The 27,815-nt window shown below is 39.6% G+C and overlaps 1 protein-coding gene across 1 annotated transcript in view; it reads right to left on the minus strand.

Annotated features, from left to right (window-relative positions):
• Positions 1-234: 234 nt before the first annotated feature.
• Positions 235-27,815, minus strand: part of pdss2 (prenyl (decaprenyl) diphosphate synthase, subunit 2) — a 32,839-nt gene continuing 5,258 nt past the window's right edge. The window contains exons 2-8 of the mRNA XM_014995698.2: positions 25,703-25,837; positions 17,904-18,102; positions 9,490-9,564; positions 8,700-8,870; positions 6,640-6,771; positions 5,060-5,095; positions 235-1,555 (exon numbers count right to left, since the gene is read on the minus strand). Coding sequence (XP_014851184.2) covers positions 1,400-1,555; positions 5,060-5,095; positions 6,640-6,771; positions 8,700-8,870; positions 9,490-9,564; positions 17,904-18,102; positions 25,703-25,837 — 904 coding nt within the window. The 3' untranslated portion in view covers positions 235-1,399. The remainder of the gene's footprint in view (positions 1,556-5,059; positions 5,096-6,639; positions 6,772-8,699; positions 8,871-9,489; positions 9,565-17,903; positions 18,103-25,702; positions 25,838-27,815) is intronic.

A 27,815-nucleotide genomic window follows, 5' to 3' on the forward strand; every position in this document is an offset into this window, starting at 1 on the left:
TTCTCTTTTAGTCATAAAGTAAGAAAAATAAAACTGATATTGGTTGAATATCAGAGTAGACACTTTGGACTTCAAGGAAAACTAGAAATTGGAAAAATCCTGGTAGGTGCATCTCTAAAAATTACCACATGGGCAGCGTATCTTTCTCCATTCACTGTTACCGTTCTGCCTAAAACATTGAATAAAGGCCACTAGTGGAAGGAAATCTTAATAATAAAATTTAAAAGACCAGGATAAAGTTTTAAAATGATCTCCATTCTTATATTTATTATGTTTTCTTCACGTTTCAAGTTAAATACAAGCTGAGTAACCTGTAAATAATTACATTCTGCGTTTCTTTTACAGGAGACAGACTTTTCTTCCCCGTCCCCTCTTCGTACACTCTGTCCTTCAGGTGTAGCCGGCGTGAGACGGACAGCTGCCAGCAGTGGCCTGGTTTCACACCTTAGTTGCGCCTCCTCCGCCCCCCCATTGCCCTCCACAGACAGCAGCCTGGGAAACCACAGGCCACCAGGCTGGCGCCAGTCTGTACGGCTTAGAGCAGGGCAACCGGCCCAATCAATACCTCTGCATTTCCTGTCCATTTGCTCAGGTCTCTTCATTAATAATTACTGCTTGGCGGAGCTTCAATGCGCTCGCTGGCTGGCCCATAGGGGAGAGGTTTGGGTGACCTTTCCCCGCCCCTGGGTTGCCTCAAATCTCTCTCTTGCTCACACGCACACACACATACAGACAGATAAACGGGCGTTGAGACTGACATAACAAGGCAACGTTGATGACATTACAACTCCTGATTCACCCGAGTCGAGCCTCTGCAGTAAAGCAGTTCTTTGCTGCGTAATTGGTAAAACAGGACCTTTTTCCGTAGTGAAACTCCTCAGTTTGGCAAAGAGTAAAATTTCAAGCAGCTGCAGTTTAGAACATCAACTTTGCACTAACAAATATGTTAAATAGTTAAAAAAAAAAAAAGAAAAAAGAAAACAGGACATTTTTTGAGAGTAAGTACTCCTTAATGCCTCACTTGCTGTTCATGGCACATTTTCCAGATGACACTAACAATTCATCAAAACATCTTAAATGATGTTCTGCCCTGTATGTGGCTGTGCTGATAAGCCAGGTAACAATAAAGAGACACTTTTTTTTTCTTTCTTTAAAAAGCAGTCTGCCGGTAAATTTTCTCAGGGCAGGAGAGGGGGAGTATTGGAGCTGCAAAAACATCTGGCACGAAGCCGGAGTGATGAGTTTTTATTCGATGATGAACAGTTGTAGGAGTTTCAGAAGAAAAAAAACACGAAGACGACGTCGTGGCCAACCCAAGACTCTCTCAGACCTCCACAGAGGAGTGTGTCTCTGTGTGTGTATATATCTGTGTGTAGGTGTGTGTGTGCGCGAGCTTGGGTCAGAATTTGTTGACGGCCGAGGCGATGTTCTCCAGGGCGGATCGAGCCTCAGAGGAGGGGAAAGCCTGGATGGTCTCCAGAGCCCTGTTGCTATGGTAACGGCACAAGTCCACCGCCGAGCTCACGCCTTTCTCCGACTTCACCGCTGCCAGGAGCTGTGGAAGGAGGGAAAACAGGCATTAGTTTGTCACGTCTGTGTCAGCGCTGCCACTGTGCGGCTGTCAATGACTGTACGGGAAAAGTTAGTTTGCTCTTAAAGTCGGAGCGAGGCCGTTAGTTTCCTCTGCGCAGACACGAACGCACCGTCAGCTGGGATGCAGGGTTCCCTCGTTTATCTGTGAGCTTCAAGTTGGACTTTTATGTTGTTTGGAAAATTGAGCCTCTTGGCTTTCATATCATCTGACTAATGATGCTTCATTTCACTATTGTATAAAATATAAAGTAATGAACCAAACTCTTGCCAAGTGTGACTACAGATCTCTTCTGTTGTGAAAGTGATCATTTTATTTAGTATTCAGGGAAAACAGCTAATCGAACTGACCTGGTCCAACTTGAAAAAGAAATTTACCCTTAAATGTAATAACTGAACGGGCATTTTAAATACCCCTTACCTCTCTGTGGAGGAATTTATCCCCCTCTGCTTTGTAAATTGTTTTCTTTCAGCCACATTAGAGAGATTTTCAAGCATAAATGACCCAGACTTTGACTACACCACTTCAAAACTCTCATTTGTCTTTTGAGCCATACAGGGACTGACTTGTGGTGTGCTTTGGATCACTGTGTTGGAGTGCTGTTGAGCTTAAGGTCACAATCTGATTGTTGGAGATTCTCCTCCAGGATGCTCTAGGAAACGAATCTGTAAATTACTGCAAGTCATTCAGATCCTGAAGAAGCAAAGCAGCCCCACATCACCACACCACCTCCACCATGTTTGTAAGTATAATGCTCTTTTTCTGAAATGCTGCCTTAGCTTTACAATACATGTAACAGGATCCACACCTTAAGTTCCACTTACATGTAATGGTAACATCGAATGTTGGATATTTTAGACAGCTTTTACCGTTTTTTTTTTCAGTCAGTCCTGGTTTTCACACTGAAACTTTTCCTTGGATGTCGTTTCTCTTCCATGTTGTTGAATCATGAATGCTAACCTTAAATTAGCTGCTGTTCTGTTTTTTTTATTGACCTGTTGAGATAATCATTGCTGCCCTCTTGGAATAATTTTGGTCGACCCTCCATTGCTGGGAAAGTTCACCAATGTTCCATGTTTTTACACATACATACTCTCACTGGGGCCACGTTGCTTTGGATAAGAATTAGAATTTGAAAACTGTAGTTTGTATTTATCTTTGTTCAACATTAAGATTTGTTTGGGGATTTGATACTTTAAAATGTGACAAAAAAAAAATATCCAAAAGAAATCTGTAATAAATACTTTTTTTTACTTCAAAATAACGCTGCTTAGTTTGCACATCACATTTCCTCATTCCAACATGTTTAAGTGGAAGACATCGAGTTCAATAAGCATTAACAGCAGCTTTGAGTCTGTAGTTTTTTTTTTTTTTTTTTCTAGCTGTGGGTTCCTGCTGCTGCACTGGGACATCTTTTTGCTGAGGGCGTTTTGCCTCATGAATTCTGGAAGTGGAAAGCCCCCGTAGGCCTTCCCTTAAGAAAGAAGAAGTTAAATAAAAAAATAACTGTAGGAGCTAAACTCAAAAACATCCTGCCTGCTTATTTATTTAAAAAAAAAGAGAAAAAGATTAGCTTTCTACATGCATTTCGTACCATCCTGCCAGCTACCTTTGTTTCTTTCTGCATCAGTTCCCTGATGCTTTTATTCCCTGAACTCTGCTGTTTGGATTAAAGGTCCAGCTCTTGTCAGAAACTAGAAAAAAGGAAGACGAAGTCTTTTCAGCATCAAAACCCTCCAGCCTGTCTTGGTGATTTTGATATTCAGCAGAGGCACCTGGGAATATCGTAGCGTATATCGCGCTGCGCAGCAAACTGCAGCAGGTGATCTGCCCGCATCCAGTCCAGTCATATAATCTGGATAATCGACGTAAATAAACACCTAAAAACACAGCAAAGTAAATATTGCTTTTCTAAACTTTTTACGTTGAGAAAATCCTCTAAGTGTGTGCAACTAGTTTCAACTTTCAGCCAATCGGAGATCTCTACCTTCACAGCAGTGTGCTCCTGTTTTTTTTTTTCAGCAACAACTGCTGGACAGAATCCCTTCCCTTTAAAAAACAAATAGAATGGAAACGAATGGAATCGAATGTAAAACATTAGGCCCGTAATTACAGAAATAACACAGCTTGTAACTAAAAAAAAAAAAAAAAAAAGAACATGGTGGTGGCAGTACCACCGCAGCATATGTGAAAAACACAAAAGAATGGCTTCATGAGAGAAAACCAATTCTGAAAGAAAGTCTGTGGGGGTAATTTGAAGATGGTTATGGAGAAGAGGCATCCTCTCTTTGTGTGTTATGATGGAGTTAGACGATGTTTGCAGAGAAAAGCGGATAAATACGACCAAAGGCCACAACCAAAAGAAACCCCAATGCTGAAATTAAGATGGTTTAAATGATTTGTGTCATATATTTACATTTTCCCTTAGAATATATGCTAATGCATGTTATGTTCAAATTAAAAGACTAAATAAAAACCTAGAAATAATTGATCCTTGTCTAATTTTCTTCTGCAAAACAAAAACCTGGTATTATAACGGGCTGCGTACACTTTGTTTTTATCCAGTAGATTTTTTTTCTCTTTCATGCCTGGATTTACAGCAGACAAAACTCAAAGGACAATTGAATAATTTTAGGAGTAATTTGAATTCTAAAAACCACAGTTTTTGAGATGCATATTTTTTTCATTTCTGGGCCAAACGTATCAGGGGGGGAAAAAAAGAAAAAGAAAAAAGAGAGAGAGAGGCCCAGCATTTCCCGTTGTCCCAATCGGGGTTACTCAAGGTCTGTTACAGTTTTTCTTTGGCTGCATTTTTACTCTTCTGCTGTTCATTAAAAGAAAGTATCTGCTTTTGTTTGCTTTGTATAAGTAAGGAAAATCAGCCTTTCAGAGTATCTTCCTTCAACTATTACCACAAGCATAATGAGAAATGTGGTGAATCTACATAGTTTTCTTCAGAAGGTGTCTTTGACTTCTTAACACACACAAACAAAGGCAAAGTGTGGTTCAATTTAAGAAAATCAGTTTCATTTCTACAACAAAAGTCATGCAGATATTTCTAGGTAAATCCACAACATTAATGTTTTCTCCTCCCCAGCTTCCCTCCTTGGTTCCCCTTAAAAACTTCTCTCCTCTTTTCGGCTGAAGGAGATTCTCTCACAATACCTCTGTCTCAGAGCCTCGGTGTCTCCTCCACAAATAGGCCTCGGTAACCAATCCGTCCAGCTCTGGTTTCAGACGGGACCAGATAACACCCCCTCCCACCCCTCCCAACGTGCCCCAGACCCCTCCCCTCTGTTGCTTTGGTCCCACTCTGGCCTCACACGTTGACTTTGGAAAGGCGATTTCCTAACTTCGACGTGAGTTGCAGTGAAAAGACATCCAGATTGTTTCTGGAAATGCTCAAAGAGGTGAAAAGGGTGAAAGTGAAAAACAAGGCGTGATAGTTAGTTGAAAATTTCACCTTACCTTACTATAATCCAACTGGTTTCTCAAGGTCTTTGCCTTGGAGACAAAACAGAAGAGTTAATTTTATTAAATTTTTTGGGTCATTATAAACTAAATTGCAAATTTCATTAAAAAGAAAATAAAAAAAAGCCTGGAAGGCAATACGTTTTCTTTCTTCAGTGATGTATGCAGGTGTTATTTCCTCTTTTTACCCCCTTTTTTCACTTCTGTTGGGACTGAACATCGCTACTAGATTGTGACGCAATCTCTTTAAAAACAGAGAGCAGACTGCTCATAAGTGTTAACACTGCCACTTCAACAGTGCTTTTTTCTATGTGAATAAGAGATTCAGACAAAAATAGACTAGGAGTTTAAAATAGGGGCAAGAAATCAAATGATTCCTTCATTCAGTGCAGATTTAGTGGAGATTTTTTTGTCCTTTTTAAGCTGCTGGCTACATGGGAGATCTGCAAATTCTTATTTTGAGGTCATAAAATGTGATTTTTTAATTTTTAAAAATCTTTGATGTTTAGTAGATATTTTCTCATGTATTAATAAATACAGTAGTAAGATCTCTTCTCTCTATGACTACAGCTGATTATGGAGGTGATATGTTGCTTTATGCTGTTATGTTTTTCATTTGAATGTGTCTTTCTAAACTTCTATTCTTTATTACTCTTCTTTGTGATTCAGATTTAATCTGGGAATTCCTAAAAGTTTTTCCTACTAAATATCACACTTTCATTCTCCTTTGGAATGGCAGCAGATATTTCTGCAACTGTTAGGTTAAAATGTAGAATATACAAAAGGATAATGGTTGAACAAATGAATGGATAAATGAAACTTTTGCAAAGGTAGCCAAGTCTAAAAATACAAATATTTTCCATTATTTTTCCTATTTATCTCATCTACATCTTGAAAATATGTCAAATTTCGCAATTTTTTCCAGAATTTTTTTCTACCAGCTTTTAAATCCCTTCAGTGAAGCTTTTCATTTCTTTCCTAAGTGAATTTTGAAGCACTGTCACTGTCTTTCTGTTACCACATCCAGTAAAACCTTCAATGTACAACCAGAATTACAGTTCGAACAGCTTTTAAATTATTCTGTTGACAAAAAGATGAGGAAATCAAAAGATTAGTACATTTTTAGCAAAATGTAGAATATGTTAGTGCAATTATACTTTGGTGGAGGCATTCTCGAGACTTCTTTTATGTATATATTTTTAAAACACTTACAATACAGCAGTAATAAAAAGTAAAGTATAAAAGTGATGGTGCTTAAGTTTCAAGCCTTTAGATTTAGTGACAAAAATTGATTTCCTAATTTAATTCTAATTAAAAGTTTAAAATTTCCACGACAGAATCTGACTCTTTGGTGCAAAAACCAGCAGCTTCTCTTCACTGCATTTAAACTCAGTGGGATTAGGAAGCATTAGAGCAGCTGGATTTAACGCTTTGCTTCATCACTGTGAAATAAACAAACTGAGATCACAGCTGACTTGTGCAACCTAATTGCGTCGTGATTTTTAACTTAATTTTTTTTTTTACAGGAGATGGTAAGAGTCACCAGAACCGCTGACAGTGTGGCTGACATGTTTTACCTCCTGGAGCTGCTGGTGCCACTTCTCCTTCCCGACGATCTGACGGTGGAAAACCACCGGGGCGGCGCTCAGGCTGAACGATGTCATCTCTCCCAACCTGCTCTTCACAAACGGCTGCAGGTCAGAGTTCAGCTGCACAAAGGTGGAACACATAAACAGTCACTGATGCTGCTCCGCAACATTCAGGATACCAATTACACCGTCACACTGGAGGGGGAAATAAGAAGAAGAAAAAAAAAAAAGTGGTTGAAGTGACATTTGGCTAGCTTAAACTGGGAGAGGTCCTGCTAATGAGCAGTGGGGTGGACACTTTGGTGAGGGACAACAGTCCTGATGAGGACAGTTCTTCCTTTTAAGAGCTCATTTCAGCGTTCACCATGCTGTGACTCCAGCGTGCTGCAGAGGCCCCGCAGATCAGCAGCTGCAGGGAGCCTCGGCAAGAAACGGCAAACCACTGCAGCACTGTGCATAAGGTCGTCCAAAAACTACTCAAAAAGCACAAAGTTTGTGCTGACATAACATTCAGGTTCAGTACAAAACAACCGTCTGGAGCATCCTTCCTAATTTCTGTATTTCATCTTTTTGCCTGCATCCTCTTTCTGCAATGTTTCTTGCCAATTCAATTCCAGTTTGAAGCATTTGATTAACACAGATACAGTGAAACTAGAGGAGGGCCAATTACTCATGCTTTCAGACATTTCTGCTCCATGTGGATCGGAAGCTCATTTAGTCTTTTGCTTTGATATAACTTCATCACAGTCACAAAAAAGTACATCTGTCACAGGAGGGATAAAGCTTGCTAAAAAAAAAATGAGAGTGTTAACGAAAGTGAAACAAAATTAAAATTTATTCAGTTTTCCACACCAAATTTGTTACATTTCACAGCAAACATATTTATACCCATTGAGCTCTCCCCCATTTTGTCATGTTACAAGTACAAACCTCAGCAAATTTTATAAGGAAAGACCCCAAACATACAGCCAGAGCTACAATAGAATCAAAGCCTGGTTATGTGTTTGGATGGTCCAGTTAAAGCCCACATCTAAATTAGAGACGCACAGATCCGATATCTGTATCGGTGCTCGAACTGAAAAAAATTCCAGGTAGGGAATCAGTGACGATGTGCCATAAGTTCAAATCTATTCAGTCTAATTCTATTCTTTGTTCTCTGAGCGACATCAGGATTTGTTGTTTATTTTACATTACATCTAAAGTTCCTTATTGAGCTTTCTGAACTATTTGAAAGGATTTCTGCAGTTTATTTTTGTCAATTTCAGTTTATCTGTTATTTATCTACATTGGCTGTTATTTTTTGAATTGCAGTGACTGAATAAATTAAAGTTGTGCTATTTGTACATCTTAGGAGCAGAACTATCGCATACATTTTTTATTCCGTTCTTTTATGTTTGTTCTTGGAAAAAAAAGCAAGAAATGTTTTAAGTCAACTCAGCATTTTTTTTTGTATCGGATCAGAATCGGCCGGTACTAAAGCTCAGTGAAAAAAGCGGATCGATGCGTCACTAATCTAAATCAAATTGAGACTTTGAAAATTGTTGTCCACAGCCAATCTGACTGATCTGGAGGAAATTAGCAAAGAAGAATAGTAAAATGTTTACTATAGTAGAGACATACGATATTACAAGTTTACAGATGTAGGTAATGGTGGTTTTGCAGACCATTAATTCAGTGGAAGAAAAACAAATCCATATAAAACTTTTCAGGTTCCTTCCACCAAACACTTATCCAGAATTGTGTGTTATGTCATAAAATTTTTCTATAAGCTACACTGAAGTTGGTGGTTGGTATGTGACAAAATGTGAAAAAGTTCAATATTTTCTCAAAGCACAGTACCTAAATGTGTACTTTTTATTAGATTTATTTTTATTTTGTTAAATAACCTCTTTCCAAGTCTTCAATCATATCAGATTTCTTAATATTTTCCTTCCAAGTTGCCAGGAATTATTTATTAAGGAGGAAAAAAAATCACATAAACCAACACAAATTCAAAAGGTTCAATAAAACATTCTGTTTGGTTACTGTTTTCGTTCCCTAACACTTGCCTTGTGACCCAGCGACAGATGTTTCCCGTAGAGGTAGGCCAGTCTTTGGGCCTCTCTGTCGTGCTTCGCGAGCTGCATGGCGGCCTGGCAGCTCTTGGCCAGCAGCGCTCCATGGGACAGAAACGCCTGGTCCTCCCAGGGCGTCGTGTCCACGCCGTCGCCGAGACCGTCCTGCGGGGCAAACAGTGGCAGACGCTTCAAAGTTCCCACAGACGAACACACAGTTCCTCAAATCCAAACAAGACAACTGAGGCTTTTCACACAAATCCTAAAGCCAAAAGATGAACACCGCAGAGGAGAAAACAAATCCTCTAGAAGTCATGTTTACAGAAAAAAACTGATGTTATAATTTCTACCCTTTTCACTAAATTTAACAAAAGAAAAAAACATGTAGGCCGAGGCAGAGGAAGGTAGTTGTGAATGCAGAGCATTACCTAAAAACAGAGTAATTATGGGGAAATCTATTTCACTGCAGTCTGACAGCACTGAGGTCAATTTGAATTAAGAAAGTCCGTCTTGATTCATTATTTATCGGGATGTCCTCTCATTTACAGGCAGCTGGTAGCACCTAATGTCAGAACCAACCAAGGGGAAAGACTCACTTTTTATTCAAGTCACTGATCTAGTCTGAGATTTATGACCTTAAAGCACCTAAAACGTGAAAACACCTTTTTTTTTTTTTTTTTGGAAATTTAGAATTTTCTTTTCTAAAAATAGCTGAAAAATGTGAGACAAAAGCAACAATTAGACCAGCTGTTTAGTGTCATTTTCTCAATAATGACGGATTTACCTCAACATTGTAGTAATTCTCGTAATATATCCCTTGGACTAAATCCGCGATGGCACTGGAGATCAGTTCAACAACCTGCCAAACAGAAAAAAAAAAAAAAAAACATAACTAAATTCTTCAAACACTGTAAAAATGTTAGAAAAACTTACATACATAAATTGAGTTGATCCCGGTTGGTAAATGTTCATACGAAGTGTTTCATGAAGTCTAGGATGGACAGCTAAAAGGTAAATCGCAGCTTGATTCGCCTCCTTTCTAAAACTGAAGCCGAGGAGATGAATAAAGACATCAAAAAGGAAAATAGAAAGCTAATAGCGCTAAAGAAGATGACTTACAAACGTGTCCTAAGGCACACTTGATGTCAACCAACATTAGAGACAGAGGAGAAATATCAATTAGTAGCATCTTTTCAGGATTTAAGCTTCAGATCAAACTCCTACAAAGTATTGCATGTCTAATTAATTTAGCTCAAACCTCATGCTCCGTTCGAGGGATTTCACTAAGAAGCAGTGTCTGCATGTGATTGTCTTAGATTACAGTTTGAATCAAAGATCTCAACTTTGATTCAACATTCACACACAGAGGAATCTGAACTACTGAGTATCTCCCTCATTATAAATCACTAACAGAACAGATTAAACTAAAACGGAGACATAAATGAGGTCGATCCACACCGATCCGCTAATCATGCCATCCATAACATTCGCAATTAAAGCCACAATTTCTCCTGTGATTGAATCGGGAGCGCCTGAACAGCTGGTTTGGAGGATTAATCTAAGGTGAGGTGTGCTGGGCGCCAGGTGAAGCGCCGCTCAGCTGCTCATTACCAGACCACAGGGTGGGGGGTGGGGTTTCTTCTGGAGATGTCACGAAGCACTCCCATGTCTGCTTCCATTCATCATTATATTTTGAGTTTACAAAAAGTACATCTGCAAGAGCCAGATCAACTTTCTGTCCAATTCAAGGCAGAGAAGCTATAAGAGCTTCCAGAGAAGCTTCTCTCTTCTTCTTTCCCTCCTTTTCTTTTTCCACAGCAAATACAGATGAGATTAAACCTAAAAGCAATGTCTTAAAATAGAGTGAAAGTATGTGCAAGGCAGAAAGCATAAACTGTCAATTCGAGTTCATTTACTTTTACAGTAAGGTTCCTAAAAAGCTAGAATGCCAAACTGAAGCCAGAAAGGACAATAAAAAACTAAATCAGTGTTCAGGACTCTGTTAAAGAAGTCAGTGACATTCATAATGTCAAGATAACCTACTGTCTAAAAGTGATTTAGTTCACAGCTTGAGGCACTTAAATACCAAAGGACTCCATGCCTCCACTACCGACCATCGTCACCACAGCAACGACTCAAAACTAAAGCTTTTTCAGCTTCAGGGTCAGTGGTATGTCTGGAGTAGGAAGAATGAAACATGCAGGGAAAAGATCAATAAAAAAAGCATGGTGGTGGCACAGTGATGCTCTGGGACTGCTTTGCTCTCCAAAACCAGCAGAATGTGGAGAGCAAGATGGATTCAGTCAGGAATCAGGAGGTCCAGGGCAGAAATGTGACGCTGACTGGACGATCCCACTGACATCCTGGAAGATACTAGAGAGACCACCACTGTTTCCCGACTTGAACTCAGTTGAAATTCAGAGGTCACAGCGCCAAAAACCAAGGATATAAAAGAGCTGGAGGTGTTCAGCCATGAGAAGCGGGGTAAGGTTCCTCAGGAACACTGCCAGAAGCTGATGTCTGCATCTGAATCATGGTGAGGTCAGAACAGCAAACTGCTGCTCATCATGAAGGGGTTGAATACTTCTTAGAGTGCAGTAGTCAATCGGAAACAGCTGCTAACTTGAACTTTTGGCCAATAAACCTCATTTGCAAGTGGGGTTGTATATCTTCCAAATTTAAACAGCATTCTCTATCAAATGTAGAACTTAAACTCCGAGATTTCCAAAAACTTGGCAATATTACCAAATCTATTTTGCTCCAGACACCAACAAAAGATGAAAACAATAAAACACACCTCACTCACACTGAGAATGGCTAGCTTAGTCCTCACTCAGAAACAACGTGCAGCGTTAGGAGTGTTGTTAGTGTGGCCTGGTAAAGGTTTGTGTCTTCACTGATAAGAAAAGAAGATCACGTCCAGCCAATCAGCAGCTGTGGCTGATGAAGCTACAAACCGGCCAACTCCAAGCAGTCAATTTAAAAAAGAGAAACATGAAAAACATTTTCAACCTCTGGATCCACTGAGAAAACATAAAACTCTCAGTGTAGAAAAGACAGGAGCTCCATCGGTTCATCCCAGACATCCTTGAGTTCATCAGAGAGCTCCAGAGATGTGGCTGCTCAGTCAGGCTCGCAGTGCCCTTTGGGTAACCGTATCCACCGGGGGAAAATATTGAGGGAACCCGAGCTTCCTACCCAGACTTGGAAGGACAATGTGCCTACAGTATTACCAGATGTGGTGTCTCTGCTTGGCGTGCCTGGGGAAGGGGGGCGGACAGAGACCTGTTTTTTTTTTTTTTTTTTTTTGTGGAAAGTATCAGATTAACTCTCCCTCTTACTCCATTCCCAAATCCAGCCAGATCGTGTTTTGCCGACAGAATTGAGAGGGGGGAGAAATCGGAGCCGTGTGATGAGATTATTTTACAGTTTATACAAGCAGCAGCATAAGTTTCCTCTCAAGGCCACAACACATAATCTCCATCATTTTCAGTGTAAAAGAGGGGAAAAAAAATCCCAAACACTTCCAAATCTGCTCATCCATCATCTTTTTTTTACTAAAAAGATCTGAAGCCCAGGAAATAAATATAAAAGTCTATGTTTACTCAGGAGGAGAAGCATTCAGCCTGTTATAATTCCTCACAAAATTAGATCCATACTGTAGATTTTAGCTAGAAAAAACAACTGATAGGCGAAAAGGCTGACCGCCTTTCGCCCATAAGGCATAAACTTAAGCCTTATGGAGGCATAAGTTTCATGCCTCCAAACTCATGCCTTATGGTATTGGCATAAGTTTGGAGGCATGAAGTAAAGTTGGAAAATTAAGATGGAAAAATGGCAAAAAAGGACTTAAAATATTACAGTTTTTGTTTTATTATGTACACATATTTAAAATCAGTCCTTCAAGCCCTTATTGTCAAGATAGTTATGATAAACAGGTGAGCAGGGTGAGGACCGGAGGTATTTCCATGTCTTGTACATTAGGACAAAGCAGGAGAAATGTTTTCATCTGCAGTTAAAAGACAAAGTTCTTGACATTTGACATTTCAACCCTGGTGTTTGACCAGATCGTGGCAACAAGCAGCTCAAATGAGCTCAGCTCAGTCTGAGGGAAGGATGAGCCACTGCTTCTTCCTCCTCCCTTTCATCTTTTGTTTTACGGATCATTTTCTTATGTCATTTCCTATTTGTTGTCATTTCAATTGTTCAGGCAGACAGAAAAGAATGAGGAGGCCCCATTGAGATGAGAAACCTGGATGGATAGATGGACAAATGGATGGACAGAGGGAGGGAGGGAAGAAGGGATGAGTGGATGGATGGATGGATGGATGGATGGATGGATGGATGGATGGATGGATGGATGGATGGATGGATGGAAATGTTACCATAGATGGAGGAATGGATGGATGGATGGATGGATGGATGGATGGATGGATGGATGGATGGATGGATGGATGGATGGATGGATGGATGGGTGGATGAATGGATGGAAAATTGTGAATATTTCCAATAATGGTTAGATGGATGGATTGATTAATGGATGGATGGATGGATGGATGGATGGATGGATGGATGGATTGATTAATGGATGGATGGATGGATTGATTAATGGATGGATGGATGGATTGATTAATGGATGGATGGATGGATTGATTAATGGATGGATGGATGGATGGGTGGATGGATGGATGGATTGATTAATGGATGGATGGATGGATGGGTGGATGGGTGGATGGATGGATGGATGGATGGATGGATGGGTGGGTGGATGGATGGATGGATGGATGGATTGATTAATGGATGGATGGATGGATTGATTAATGGATGGATGGATGGATGGATTGATTAATGGATGGATGGATGGATGGATGGGTGGGTGGGTGGATGGATGGATGGATGGATGGATGGATGGGTGGATGGGTGGATGGATGGGTGGATGGATGGGTGGATGGATGGATGGATGGATGGATGGATGGATGGGTGGATGGATGGGTGGATTAGCATAGACAGATGGATGTATTTATTTTAGCTCACATTTATTCTTTAACGTCTTATCCTAAATTCAATTATGACATTAGGGTTTCATGAAACGTTTGAAGTTTTTTTTGTTGGGTTTTTTTCGTCTTCTGCCCACACTGCCTACATCTGTAATGACAACCGGAGGAGGACAGGAGGAGGTGACATCTTTGCAAATGGACCCAAGAACTCAGGAAATAATTGGGGAGGCAGCACTGACAGGTGTCCAGTCCGACGCTCCGAGTGACAGCGACGCTGCTGAAGGCTCATCCACAAATAATGATCTGCTGTCAGATGTCACAGCCATTTACAGACACACCTGTAAGCTTGAGATGCAATTTGCATGATGGAGATCACAACTATAAATAGAATAAAACTAATTTATTTCCTTTGTAAACTTTTTTTTCCTAGTGTAGTCTTTAAGGATTGCAATACTTTCTAAATGTGAGTAAAGCTTTAAAGCAACAGTTTTCCTGAATGAAGCTGACTGCTAATGAATTTAAAATGAAAATAAGATCAGGAAAAACATGCATTTCAGACCATAACACTGAAAATATCAGAATAACTTACCCAGTGGCTATAAAATGTATAATTTAACCCCTAAGGTTTAAACATATTGGGAAACAAACTGGTTGTGACAGCATTATTGAATTCCAATTATGATTTTTGTTGCAATTTTCTTCAATCTTGTCCTTTGTCGCAATGTCAGTTCAGTTTTATTAATATCCCAGGGGAAATTGGTTTGTAGCATAACACAAAAAAACAGAAAGAACATACACATTCATTCTGTTAGACCAGCACAACTACAAATATAAGCAGAAATAACTGATCATGACAATGTCCAAATACTCTTAAATGCTTGTACATCACAGCTTTTAATAGCCTGAGGCACTGCACACGATGCAATATGAAAATGGCTTCCTGTGAGCTTTAGAAAGCGGATCACTAACATTTATCCTGGCAGTGAAAGTACGGCCTTACGGTATTGGCATGTAAAGCATGAATGTGTGAGACTTAACAATGAACTGTGGCACACTTTAACAATGAATTCAACTTAATGCTAGTAACGTTGCACACAGATGTTGTGATGATGGATTCGATTCAATGTATCGTGAGGCTTCTTACCCTCGCTGAGGCGCAAAGAGGAAAATCTGGAGAATTAACTCTAGAACTGGATCTCCTTTATGTCTGAGACCTGGTTCTGGTAATGCTTCCTCAAGGACCAGGGTGTGTCTCTGCCCAAAGTGGAGAGTTTAAGTATCTTGGTGCCTTGCTCAAGAGGGATTTGACAGATTGAGAGTTGGAGTTGTTGCTTTGGTTTGTTGTGCTAAGCAGGAAGGCGCAGCTTTCGATTTATTGCTACATCTACTTTACAACCCTCGCCATGACATATTGATCATAATAAAAAAAGAAGTATCAGCTGAAATGAGTTTTCACTCTGGGGTGCTGGACTCTGCCAGACGGAGGGGAGAGATTTGGATCCTCCAGCCTGAAAGGTGTTTCGGTCATCCGCTCAAAGCGTCGATCTTGACCAAGAATTTAGCTTCAAGAATTCAGAAAATAGCTTCAAAATTGCTACATGTAGAAATTTTAGTCCTTCAAACAAAACCAGTTTGTGTCAATTTTAAAACAGAGTTGAAATAACCTAGAGGTGGAAAAATAAGCAGAGCATAACATCTCCACTCTTTTCTTTCACAATGTTCTTACTCCTCTTTAGCGGCTTTAGGATCTCAGCCACTAAAATATATACATAAATATAAAATAAAATATATAAATAAAATATATACATAAATATATACATCAACCGTGGGCAACGAGGGAAGTGAAAGTCTATCTATCAGCTCAGATTTATTATTGGAGTGCAGAGTTTGCATCTGTGGAACTCGAAGTATTACATCCTACCACATATTGCTTCCAAGTGGTCTTTTGGGATTGCGATATTGCAAACACTGATATTGCAATGATATAAGATTTGATATAAAAAAAAAAGGTAACACTTTATTTGAAGGGGGGTGAATAAGACTGTCATGACACTTTCTGTCATGAACATGAATAAGCCTTCATGAATATTTATGACTGTTGTCATAAAGCGTCATTCGGTAAATTACGACACTTTTAATACAAAGTTGACATTATTCAAAATGTCTTTGTTATGACAACTTGGCATTAACCAGGAAATCATTACTGTTTAAACTTTACCTTTAATAACATAAAGTTACCTAATTTTTAAAGTGCAATCAGTAATACTTTTATAACAAATTTATATCAGTAATGTATTAAAAGTGTCACTATTTACCGAATGACGCTTTATGACAACAGTCATAAATATTCATGAAGGCTTATTCATGTTCATGACAGGTGTTATGTCATGTTTATGACAGTGTCATGACAGTCTTATTCACCCCCTTCAAATAAAGTGTTACCAAAAAAAAACCTCATTAATGAGATGGACAAACACTCAACTCAAAATAATCAAAGATAAACCTCATCACACACATTTAAATAAACAAAAAAGCAGAAATTTAGATTTTTTTTTGTCTGATAAATTAAATACTTTTCTATATACATCAAAACTGAATATGATTATTACATACAAACCCTGTAGGGAGCTCTAGGTCTGCCTCTTAATCTGAGGCAGAGCCATCCTGAACTATTTTTTATTCCTATCTCATGACCACAGGTGAGGTTTGAAATATAAACTAATAAACTGAGAGGTTCATTTTCTGATTCAGTTCATTATCAACAAGGCATACCTGACCATGGAAGCACACTGTAAAGTACTTCAAAATGAGGAAAGTTGAGCAATTAGGAGCGCTGTGAAGCCTAAAACAATATTTTTCAGTAGAGGAACAATATCTGCATATCTACTGGTGCATCCTTTAAGTTTACAAGCTGTTTTCTGCCTGAAATAAGTTATTTCTCTGAATCAACAACAACAAAAGAAACCCTCAAAGCAGACAACATGCATAGTTAAGAGCTGAAAAATTATGGTAAGTGGAGTGAAATTTTATAATTGAGAGGTTTTAAAAGGTGTAACACACATTAAAACGTCACCTGAAATTACAAAGCTCCGTGCCTGCTGTGGTGTGCTTTCCCCTCAGTTCACTTCGTTTTGCTAACCTTTTCAAAGCTGAGTAACTGGTAGCTATCAGATGTCCATTAAAAACTTCCACTGTGGGTATGCTTCCTGCGGTTGCTTCAGATTACTTTCACACTGCTCATAAACAGCTCTGCAGGTTTGTTTGAGGGAGGAAAAACAAGCACTGCTGTGTATTTCTGCAGAGACTGATTCTCAACACTGAAGTAGAACGTGTTCCTTCGCCACCCGTTATATTTCTCATGCAGGCTCATCCACCGATGCTGCTTGCACGGTGCGTTTGGTAAAGCACTTCTCGGCTGCCGAGGAGCAGAGATAAAGCCAGACTGTGCGCACGAAAGAAAGGGCAGCGTGAAAGCCGCTTAGGGCCGGCATAACTGTGGAGGTTATTTTGATTCGCTGCCGCATTCTGAGAGAGGAGTGTGGTGACAGCATCTGTCAGCGACGCGTTACCAACGAGGCAGCAGATACGACCTGTGGCGCACCAGCAGCGTTACCTCTGCACTGAAAGACAAAGATGAACACTGAACCTGGAGGATTCCTCGAAAACTCCAGTCACAATTGGTAATATTGTGACAACATTAAGTACTACTTATTGCTTTTTCTTTGGGCAACTGTACGGTTATGACGCTGCACTTATAGCCACACAATCACAAACACTGCTCTTGAAAAACATTCCTGTTATGCGCTTCTGTAGGATGCCAGCCACAAAAATATTTAATTATTGATACTCTCACTGAGTATCAATAAATACTGAGAAAATAGTAAAACTAACAATCCCGACAATACGGAAAATATCGTCACAATTTGAATTTGTCGTGACAATAAATGAAAATTCTTACCATGACAAGAAATTCATCATGATAAATGATAAGCGATAAATGTCCACCAGTAGGCAGAAACGAACTGGACATCACCCTGAACACACCATCCCCATGGTGAAACATGGCAGTGGCAGCATCATACAGTGGGAATGTTCATCTCTTGAGCAGGAAATAGGAGGCGTGTCAGAGATAAACGCAGAGCAAAATGGGGCGAAGGTTCATTTTCATGCAGGAAAATCTCCTGTCTTCATCAAAGTCTACCTTAGTGTCGTTGAGCTCGGCCAATCCTGTACAAGCGTTAGCCAGCAGGAAGTCGCCGCTCAGGACCGCCATCTTGTTCCCAAACTCCATGTCCTTCAGCGGTCCGTCTGAGACGGTCCACTCCTTCAGATTTACGATCCCTCGATGTACCAGGAACGCTGTGTGGATGAGCTCTGTGATTTCTGCCAGGTTCCTCTGACTACAAAGCAAACAAAAAAGAAATAAAAATAAGAGGGAAAAACAGCTTTTCTCGTCTTGCTTTCTAAAGGAGGTTCTCCTGAGACTTGACAGACTAAGAGCTTTTTGACTTTTTGAAATATGCAGTTTACAAAAAAGAGAGCATATGATGCCTTTTTTCTAACGTGCACAAGAGTAAAATACTCTAAAAGACTTCCTTTTCATCTGACATGCAGGTGCATTATGTCACTTATTGTTTATTTCAGTGATTAAAATTTAAAAACTAAGCTCTTTCAGGTTTATAACATATAGTGTGATATATTCCAAAGGATTTTTTCTATTAATTTAGATTAGATAAAGCTGATGAAACTCAAATTACCACTGTTCAGAAAATTCTTAATGTAAAAAAACTTTGCATTTTGACAACATTTTTTATTTCCACTCAACTTTCCAATAATATGCTTGGACACAGTAATCTTTTACCAGCCAGCTCCTTTTCCAGTAATCATTTATGTATATTTTGGATGTAGAAAAACTCAAAAATTATATATTATGGCTTAAATGATTTCTAGGAAGATGTTGCTATTGGCAACGTCAACAAAGAGGGTAAGCCACAAAAAGTCATTGTTAAAGAAGCTGGCTGTTCACACAGCCTCTATCCAAGCTTATAAATGGAAAACTGAGAGAAAATAAAACTTGTGCCAGAAAAAAAGATGCACAAGAACCCATCAGACGTTTCTGTATTAAAAAGTTTATTTTTAATTTTTTTTTTGGGGGGGGAAACAAAACATTGGTTTTTGTTTCATGTAGTGTAAATGTAATAGACGAGTTTCACTTTTTTCCCCCCAACTATACTCTGTAGAAATTACATACACAAACAAAAAGCATCAATGTGATCAGAACTGTTTACGTCGAGATCCAGAGAAACATTCTCTGCGTTAAAAATCCCTGTTTTTCATCCCCCAAGGCATAAAACCAAGAGACATGTCAGAGATTTCTCCACACAAAGTGTCAGGGGGTTGCATAAAAAAAGAAATTAAACTTATCATTATCAGATAACAGCCATTCTTGATTATGAGGAGAGGGGGGAAAAAACGACACAACAGTGGTGTTTGAATAGTCTTTTAGAACAGCCTAAGGGAGGATATAATCAAATGTTGATTCAGTCATTGGTGGGGGATAATTAGGCCTTTCTCCATATGGAAGGCGCTCGCCACGCTGCGACAGGAGGGATCCATCCAGACAGGGTCGGGTGCGCTGATAGCCACTTACGACCTTCTTTCAGCCGCCGTGGAAACCTGATGAGCCGCTCGTCTGCTCCGAGCTACGACGCCTTCCTATATACGCACTCGCAGCCAGGTAATTGCCATTCTCTGCGTCAAAAAGATGTGATTAAAATTCAATAATGTCATGTATTTTGCCCCTCAATCACACCCATTGTCTGGTCGGTTTCGCTGCTTGGTGGCGCACGGCAACAACAGCGTCGTTTCCCCCAAAGAGAGTTAATAAGTTCAGGGCTCAAATAAGAGCAAATTAACAGACTGACAGTCGAATGCACTCGGGGTGAATCAGAGTGATAGCTGCACTTCAAGAGGAGAGCGAGTTGTTACAATGAGACGAACAAAACATTATGATTTTAGGTCGTGCAGGTTTACAACTTTAATTCCAAGTCGACCTCACAATGACTATTTCATCTGAATATTCATAGTAAACACGCTTTTTCTTCTGGTTTCTCATGTAAACGATCGGATTGTAGGGATTTGTTAAAGAAGAGATCCTCTCTCACTGCAGCCGGATTTCCTTCCACTTTCTGTGACAGAGACTGATGAACAATAGGAAAAAATAAGGACACCCTTGTTGGTTCTTAAGGTTTTTAGAAAATTAAATAATTATTTGAAAAAAACTGGGATACAGGGAAGGCTGTATGGACTGAGGTACTATTGTGATATTGATAAAAATTATGATTAAAAAATTTATACTTCCTTTTCTTAGTTGTGGCTGTGACTGCATGTTAGCATTCATAGCAACACAAGCACAAATACTGCTGTTGAAAAACAATCTCAATAGAAATAGTGTTACTCAGGGTGAAATAAAAGTGATTTATAATCACTAATATGCACACAGTACCTGCATTTAATCATATTTTTTCAATTTACTGATGTTTATTGAAGCTCTCGTGAAACAAACAGTGGAGAAAATAATAAAAATAACATTTCTGATAATAATCAATCCAACAATAAATCAAAATTATTTTTGATAAGAAATCTCTCACGATAAATGGCCACCACTACTGGGACACCCCATCAAAGAAACATATTTAAATGCATATTTAATATAAACTTTGACAAGTCTGAGGTATTCAGATAACATAATTAAACAATTATTGATTTTTCAGTATATAAAGTGATCTGTCAGAAACAACTGTTGCTGTTAATCAATCTGGAAAAGTTTATAAGGTCATGATTTTGCAAAAAACATCTGTCTGACAGCTGGAGTTTGGTCCAAACTGAGCCATCAGCAGGACAATGATCCTAAGCACAGCAGTGAATCTACAACAGAAAATAATCAAGGTGTTATACGTCCCTTTCAAACTCAAGACCTGAAACTGATTGAAATGCAGTGGGACCTTAAGAGAGCTGCGTGGAAAAGAAATGAACCTGAACTGAAGAAATGTCTCTACAGCGATGCGAGAGACTGATGAAGTCGTACAGAAAACGACTGCTGGGTGTTGTTGCTGGTTGCCGTGGTTCATGGGGTGTGAATAATCTCCTCCACGATTGTATGACACAAACCAGAGATTGATTATTCAAATAAGCCAGTTCTCCCTGTTAAATAATTAGCAGTGATCTATTAGTTCCCGTTGTAAACTACTTTCTGTTTTTAATGACGCAGACTTGACAGAAAATACTGAGTGCATGCTACTGTGTCAGTGTGCCAGGTGTTGATTTGATTACACTCAGCAAAATTAGGCAGAAACATACAATTGTGATTTTTATATTGAGTGCTCTCATTGTGTGTCAATTGATGTTTTCTGCTTTAAGAATTAAGTTTCGAAAGGTTTGAGGTTTTTAAAATTGAAAATGTCTTACAAGAGAAAATATTAATATCGAGTTGCATGGTAACTGAAGGGATCCGAATGACACCTGTGTAACCTCAATTTGCTTATTGTGTTTTTATTGTGTTCAAAATTAAGTAAAAAACTAAGGAATCCCACACAGTGAAAGCATCATCAGTTGAAACGCGGTGCGCGCACACAATCCAAACCCTCCAATCTAGCGGCCCTCATCAGCAGCAGTGGAGCTTGGGGAGGAAAAAGGGGGACAAGGGGGCCGATGTATAAATAGCTTTGGTTCCCAGTTGCATAGCAACCAATGCCATCTTCCTGAGGTGTAACGCCCCCTTACCACGCCCCTTGTCCTGACTGTTCTGTTCCATTTTCCTCCCTCTGCAGTCTGCCTCGCATCAAACACAGACTTGCGGATCTAAGCGAGTTCCAGTGTGCGATTTAAAAACCTGGCCTGTCCATCGAGCGGCCAGTTTGATGCGACCGGTGATGTGATTTTCACTGGACACGCACAACAAAAAAATTAAAAGGTGTGGCTGGTGCAAGTTGGACAATCTGCGAGAGTGGCGAGTGTTTCAATCTGTCCATCCATCTATTTATCTTGGTGGTGCTTTGGTGAATCATCAGTGTCAGGCAGCAGAGTGGGAAATGTTTTACAAATGCTCCCTGTCAGAAGGGAGGAGACCATCCCCGGAGGTTTCAATCACCCCCCAAAACCCACCCCACCTCAACTCCCTCAATCCCTCCATCTCGCCATTATCCGAGGTGCTAATGAGCCCAGGAGAGGTGGAGGCAGAGGCAGAGAGGGAGCAAACTAGTGCAAATGAGGTGATCAAATCATGCTGTGTGTGTCTGGGAGTGTGTGTGCGTGTGTGTGTGTTTCAGTTTGGACTATCCATCTCACGACTGGGCGAACGCTGTGTGTTGGAACCAGTGATCTGATGTGTGTGCCAGATCGTGTCGTGATGCGGCTGCGTGGTAACGCACCACCTTCCAAACCAGGTTTGAACACCTTCGCGATGCCGTTTGTTTTTGGGAGGCAGGGTGGGAAGGAGAGGTTTCTCAGCAGTCAGGATGCTTGTGCTCAGACATGGCTGCACCACACAGATGTGCCAGCCTGCAGTAAGAAAGAAGCCTTTCAGGCACCAGGAGCACAGCAGTCACTTCTGGAAAACAGTTGGCACACACCCACATGCCTGTCCTGAGCCGCATGCTGGCATCTGGCCTGTGTGTGTGTGTGTGTGTGTGGGTGGGTGCATGTGTGTGTGGATGTGAGGAGGCCCAAGCAGACCTCAGAGTGTCATCTGAAGCATTACATTCATATTACATTACCACACTGCGCACCTATGTAATAGGTCGATCTATGTTTAAGGCCTAGAATCTGCACGCTTAATCATTTGTTTCTGATGAAGTCGCATTTTCAAATATTTACTCTGTGACCGTTTGCACGCTATGTTAGTTATTAATTATGAGAATAGGGTGTGAGTTAATTACCAGCCTGAAGGTATGTTAAGATTTTCCAGTTCTTTCAAAAATAAAACGTTTCCATCACAGTTTCTACAGCTAAAAGTCTTTTTAATTCGACTTTTGAAGTAGTTTTGGTCCTCAGTTATTTGAAGCTGCCCACAGCTAGTCGGTTAGCTGAAAAACGGCTACGACAGGTTTTCCTCGGATACCGTGGGACATCTGTGGCCCAGTGGCTTGAATAGTTGTTTAGCTATCAGAAGATTGTGGGACCGATTCCACCTCCTGCCACTAAAATCCAAAGTTGTCCACCAGTCAGCTTGTCATGTGAACAAAGATCTGGTTGTTAGGAAATACTTCCAACCCAATAGAGTTAAATTGATTTGAACTTTAGCTCACTACCAGTGACGTTTACACTCAGGTTGATGTAGTTCCAGGTGAATTATTAGCTACTATGTGGAGCTAGGTAGCAGCTACACATTATTGCTGCTAAATTATTCCCTTTATATACAAAATTGAAATCTCAGAGGGCACAGTTAGGTTGTTGTATACTTTTTATTTAAAACCATGAAACCGTCAAGCTTACACCATGAAAACAGCCACATCAAGCATATCATTTTTTTCCCATCTGGTGCTTGTTGTCAGAGTTGCAGTACTAAACAGCATTTTTCCTGCATATCAGAGCAGCTGAAAATGCAGGCAGATGGTCCATTGCAGAAGAACACGTCTATGTTGCTGTTAGCTCCTTTAAAATTAAAGTTTCCTCTTGCTTAATTGCCCATTTCCACATATTTCAATCAGACTGCAGCAAATTGGAAGCAACCTGCTGCAAAATGTTTTGGAGAGGCACCCGTGGGTTGATGCAGAGAGGACAAGGATGTACTCAATTAGCATAAAATTAAGGGACAGCAGGTCACGTCTGAGAGAGGCTTTTTAAATGTCAATTTATTATCTTGAAAGTGACAGCAGCTGCAAAGCGTGTCAGTATAATAATGCAACTTTATGCTCTCTGGTGAAAGTGTCTGTCCTTTTTAAAGCTGCACAATTAATATTGGAGCTGTGACATTCTTATGGGATCTGCGTAGAGATCTGACCACAGGTCCAAGAATTCAACATGCTGGTTTCTAAGCCACTCTGTCCACACTTTTATCTTATGATACAGGGCTGTGTGCTGAAAAAAACAGCTGTATTAAAGTAGAAAACATTTCATTGAAGGAATATAGCTGAATATTGTGATACTGATTGGCATTTTATTAACTCAAATTTCCCTTGCTTCTCATCATGATGACCTCACAACACAAAATGATCTTTATTATCTCTATAACTAGTCCCAACAGCACAATTAAACCAGTGATGGTATGCAGATTATCCTCCTGAAATCTGTTTTTATGATTTCAATCAGAAACGGACTGAGAATGATTATTTGTATATTGTCTGTTAGTATTAATAAGATTGAGTGAAGAGCTTGTCAACAACTTTCCTGGACAACATCACCATCAGCACATTACAGCTTCTTTCTTGCAAATGCAGTTCCTGCTTAGTGTTTGTTTGAAGGATAACTGGGGAACTGTTTATATCTGCAGGAACGCTCCTGGTATGTTCATCTGTGTAACATGGATTTATGGCACATCTGTGAGCTGAAACAGATCGGTTTGTGTAACTAAATGCAATGTTCTGTGGAGCAACTTCAAAAAGTGACACCAGAGAGGACTCCCAGCGATCGCTAAACTCTGTTATGGAAGATTAAGTTGTTTTTTTGTTTTTTTCGCAGGAAAACAAAAGGTGGTACAACCAAAACTTTATGTCAGCATATGCACAATTGAACAGCAATAAGATACGCAGCGTGCTCCGCACTCAGCTAAAAGATACGTCTAGGTGAATGTAAACATCACTGATAGTGGAGAAAAATCTGCTGACATCCAAATGGTTAATCTGTAGCATCCAATCAGCTCAATCATATAAAATATAAGCTGGTTGATGAGATGGAATTTTTCAGCTGCTTATGCTGCATTCAGGTACAGCTGGGAGACTAGGTTGTCACAAGGTGATGTTTTATCTTCAAATATGGTTCCAGTCTTATGAAAAGTTGCTAACATCATATGGACCATTTTGATGTGGTTACATTGCTTTGTAATCCATCAATCTTTCCAGATATTGGCAATTCCTGCTTATGCTACTTCAGTCATTGAAATAAATCCAACCAAATCTTCAGGTAGTTTTATACTTTGCACTTTTTAATTTTTTTATGACATAATAAAATCAAATTAGTAAATGTATGTGATTGAAGTGTACTGAAAACATTTCGAATTGTGGCTTTAACAATTGAGTACATACCGAACCATGACTTCTGTGTACTGCTGCACCCTAAATATTCACATTACTCCTCAATGTTCAAATAAAATATTTTTAGTGGATGATAGTAAAAAAAAATCCAAACTCCTCCAAACATCACTTTGCATAGAGTAGATTTTTCTTAGAGTAGCTTCCATAAACGGTGTGAGCGAGGCTCAAAATGAGATTCGTATTTTTGTTAGAATTCATCAGAATGTCAGATGCTTGTTCATTTTCTTTATTCTATTTTACAAAAGGTAAATTCTCCCATCCTACCTGTGCCCACACTGTCTCCAGAGGATGAGGCAGAGCTGATGTGGACGATAACCACAGCGGACAAGGTAGAGTTACCTGACTCCAGACTCTTATTTCCCTGTTTATCCTGAAGCTGCCACATAACTGGGACAAAAGCGGGATCGCCTGTCTCGGTCTGCTTGCCGAGCGCATTTATGGCCCTGCACTGCGATGCCACAGATGTTCACTGCCCACAGTTTCCTCTCTGGCAGCATAAACATCCACAGAGAAGTGACAAACTAGCTGCAGTGGAATGAGGGTGGGAGACTGGTGGGTGATCTATTTATCTAAAGAAAGAAACATCAGCTGCTCCTATACTAGTAATGTTCTAAAAACCTTGTTTCTTCCTGTAAAGGAAGATTATGATTCTTTCTTATGTCAGACCCTCAAAATGTGAGGTGAATAATTTCTAGAAACAAGCAAACATTTAGTAAAATCCTCCATCTGCTCTGGTTCAGCCTCGAATTACCTTGGGTAGATGCCGCTGACCATGTCCTTAGTGAGGAGCTCTGAAGCTGCGTGGCTCGGTCCTGCTGCTTTGGACAGCAGCAGGACAATCAGTCCTCTCATCTGAAGATTGTTCTTGCTGTCATAGACGAAGCCTCTGCAAAGAGACGCCAACAGATCACTGAGCTTCAATCACACGATGTAGGAGTAAAGTACAACAGAAAGGAAATAATAAAAGAGAAATGTACCAACAGTTATCAAATAATCAACATGTATGTATTAACATTGACATCCTGCATAAATCAGTTTTTCTATAGATGTCCTCTTGAGTAAATTTGCTACTTGTTTAGCCCATTTGTTATATTCATCAACTACATACAAGCTGGGGTTTTTTTGTTGAAAATATGATTTTTATGGCTGCTTTTAGAGTCTGATATTTATTTTTTTGATTATCTGCATATTCTCAACATAGACTTTGGGGAAGAGTACTTGGTGTGTGCCTATCATTTCATGGCTTTGATATATTTCCAACAACAGGAATGTTTCCTCCTAATGTTTGCTTAGGATGAGGAAATGCATCGTAGCAACGATCCGATGCAATCTGCTGGTTTCCTTTAAAATCAGAGGCGTTGCAGTTCAAAACCGATGAAAGTATGCAAGGGGATTGTTGACTTAGATTTATTTTTTTTAACCCTTCTAAAAATAACTTTAAAAAATATTTTTTTTGTAAAATGCAGTCTTAGCTTAAGGATCCAGATAAGGAAATGTCACATAAGTCCTGCTGCTGTGAGTTTTATTTCATGGTTATTAATGACTAATTAATGATTCATTAATGATGATAGGTCTGTTACCAATACGCTGAAATTAAATGAAAAGGTGTTTCAGTAAAGTGTGAGCTTAAGGGTTTGCACACTTCTGGCACCTTCTTCTTTTTTTTTTACATTTCCTCTCAAGACAATATTTTTATTTAAACAAGGTATAAGTTGCATTAAATGTGGAAAAGGTGTCATTACTTTTGAATCTCAAAAATCCCTTCTGTTGACAGCGTTGTGCGTGCACTTTGATGCAGTCAGAAATAATCTTGTGATTTATTCGTTTTATGTTGGATTTAAAGATGTTACTCTATCAAATATGTATTATTTTGTATGTAGTGGTCCTTATAGGAGAACAAAATGAATAAAATGAATTATCAGATCAGATATCTGATTATTCTTGGTAAATCTAGGTGAATATTTTTTATTATTTTAAGTTTTAAGGTGATTATATTTGTTATTTTTTAAATGATCATAGCTGAACTGATGCAGTATGTAAACCAAATTAAAAAGGGGAAATAAATATTAATCTGCACTATGATTTTTTTGTATATATTTTACAAACAAATGTCAGGTTTTGACCACTTTGTATGATAAAAAAAAAAATCAGCTAAATTTAGGAGAACAAATGATAAAAGGATCAGCAGAGCTTAGGGAGTTTGCTGTGCATTTTCAAAAAAAAAAAAAAAAAAAAACCATGAATTTAATTGATCAGTTTATGTTTTATTCTGAGGTATTTAAAGTCGGGGGGTCATTCCCACCCCAACCAGCTGACACATCCAGAGCAGCACACACACAAAGCCCAGCGATGGCTGCCTCCATGGTGAGCAGATTAAATATCTTTTTACTCTCTCTGGGGAGCGGTTAGACGCAGCACCTCTAATCCCGTCCCTATGGGAGCCCCTCGTGCCATGAATCACGCTCTCGTTAGGAGCTCCGGAGCAGACAAGCGGTCACGCCCCCCTCCGCTCGATGCCCAGACACGGGCCTCAACAACACCCCCCCATCAACCCTCTCTGACCCTCCCCTGCACCGCAGCGAGGCTGGAGGAGAAGAAACGAGAATCTATAAAACCCTGAAGCTTTTTCTTTAAAAAAAAAAAAAAAAAAAGAAGAAAAAGAGGTAAAAAAAAAAAAACCTTTCCCGTCACATAAAATGCGTGAAATTAATGACAGGTCGAGCTCTTCTTCATTACAGCTCATGAGGAAAAATTTATTGTCACTCTAAATCTTTACTCAACAGGAAAATAGTTGTTAGATCAGCAAGCAGGACGCAAGAACCCGTAAAGCTGCCCCTTTCCTGGCCAGTCTAAGTAAGACAGTG

Source organism: Poecilia mexicana, unplaced genomic scaffold, assembly GCF_051168715.1.
Source record: "Poecilia mexicana isolate PSO_F unplaced genomic scaffold, ASM5116871v1 scaffold_22, whole genome shotgun sequence".
Classification (NCBI taxonomy): Eukaryota; Metazoa; Chordata; class Actinopteri; order Cyprinodontiformes; family Poeciliidae; genus Poecilia; species Poecilia mexicana.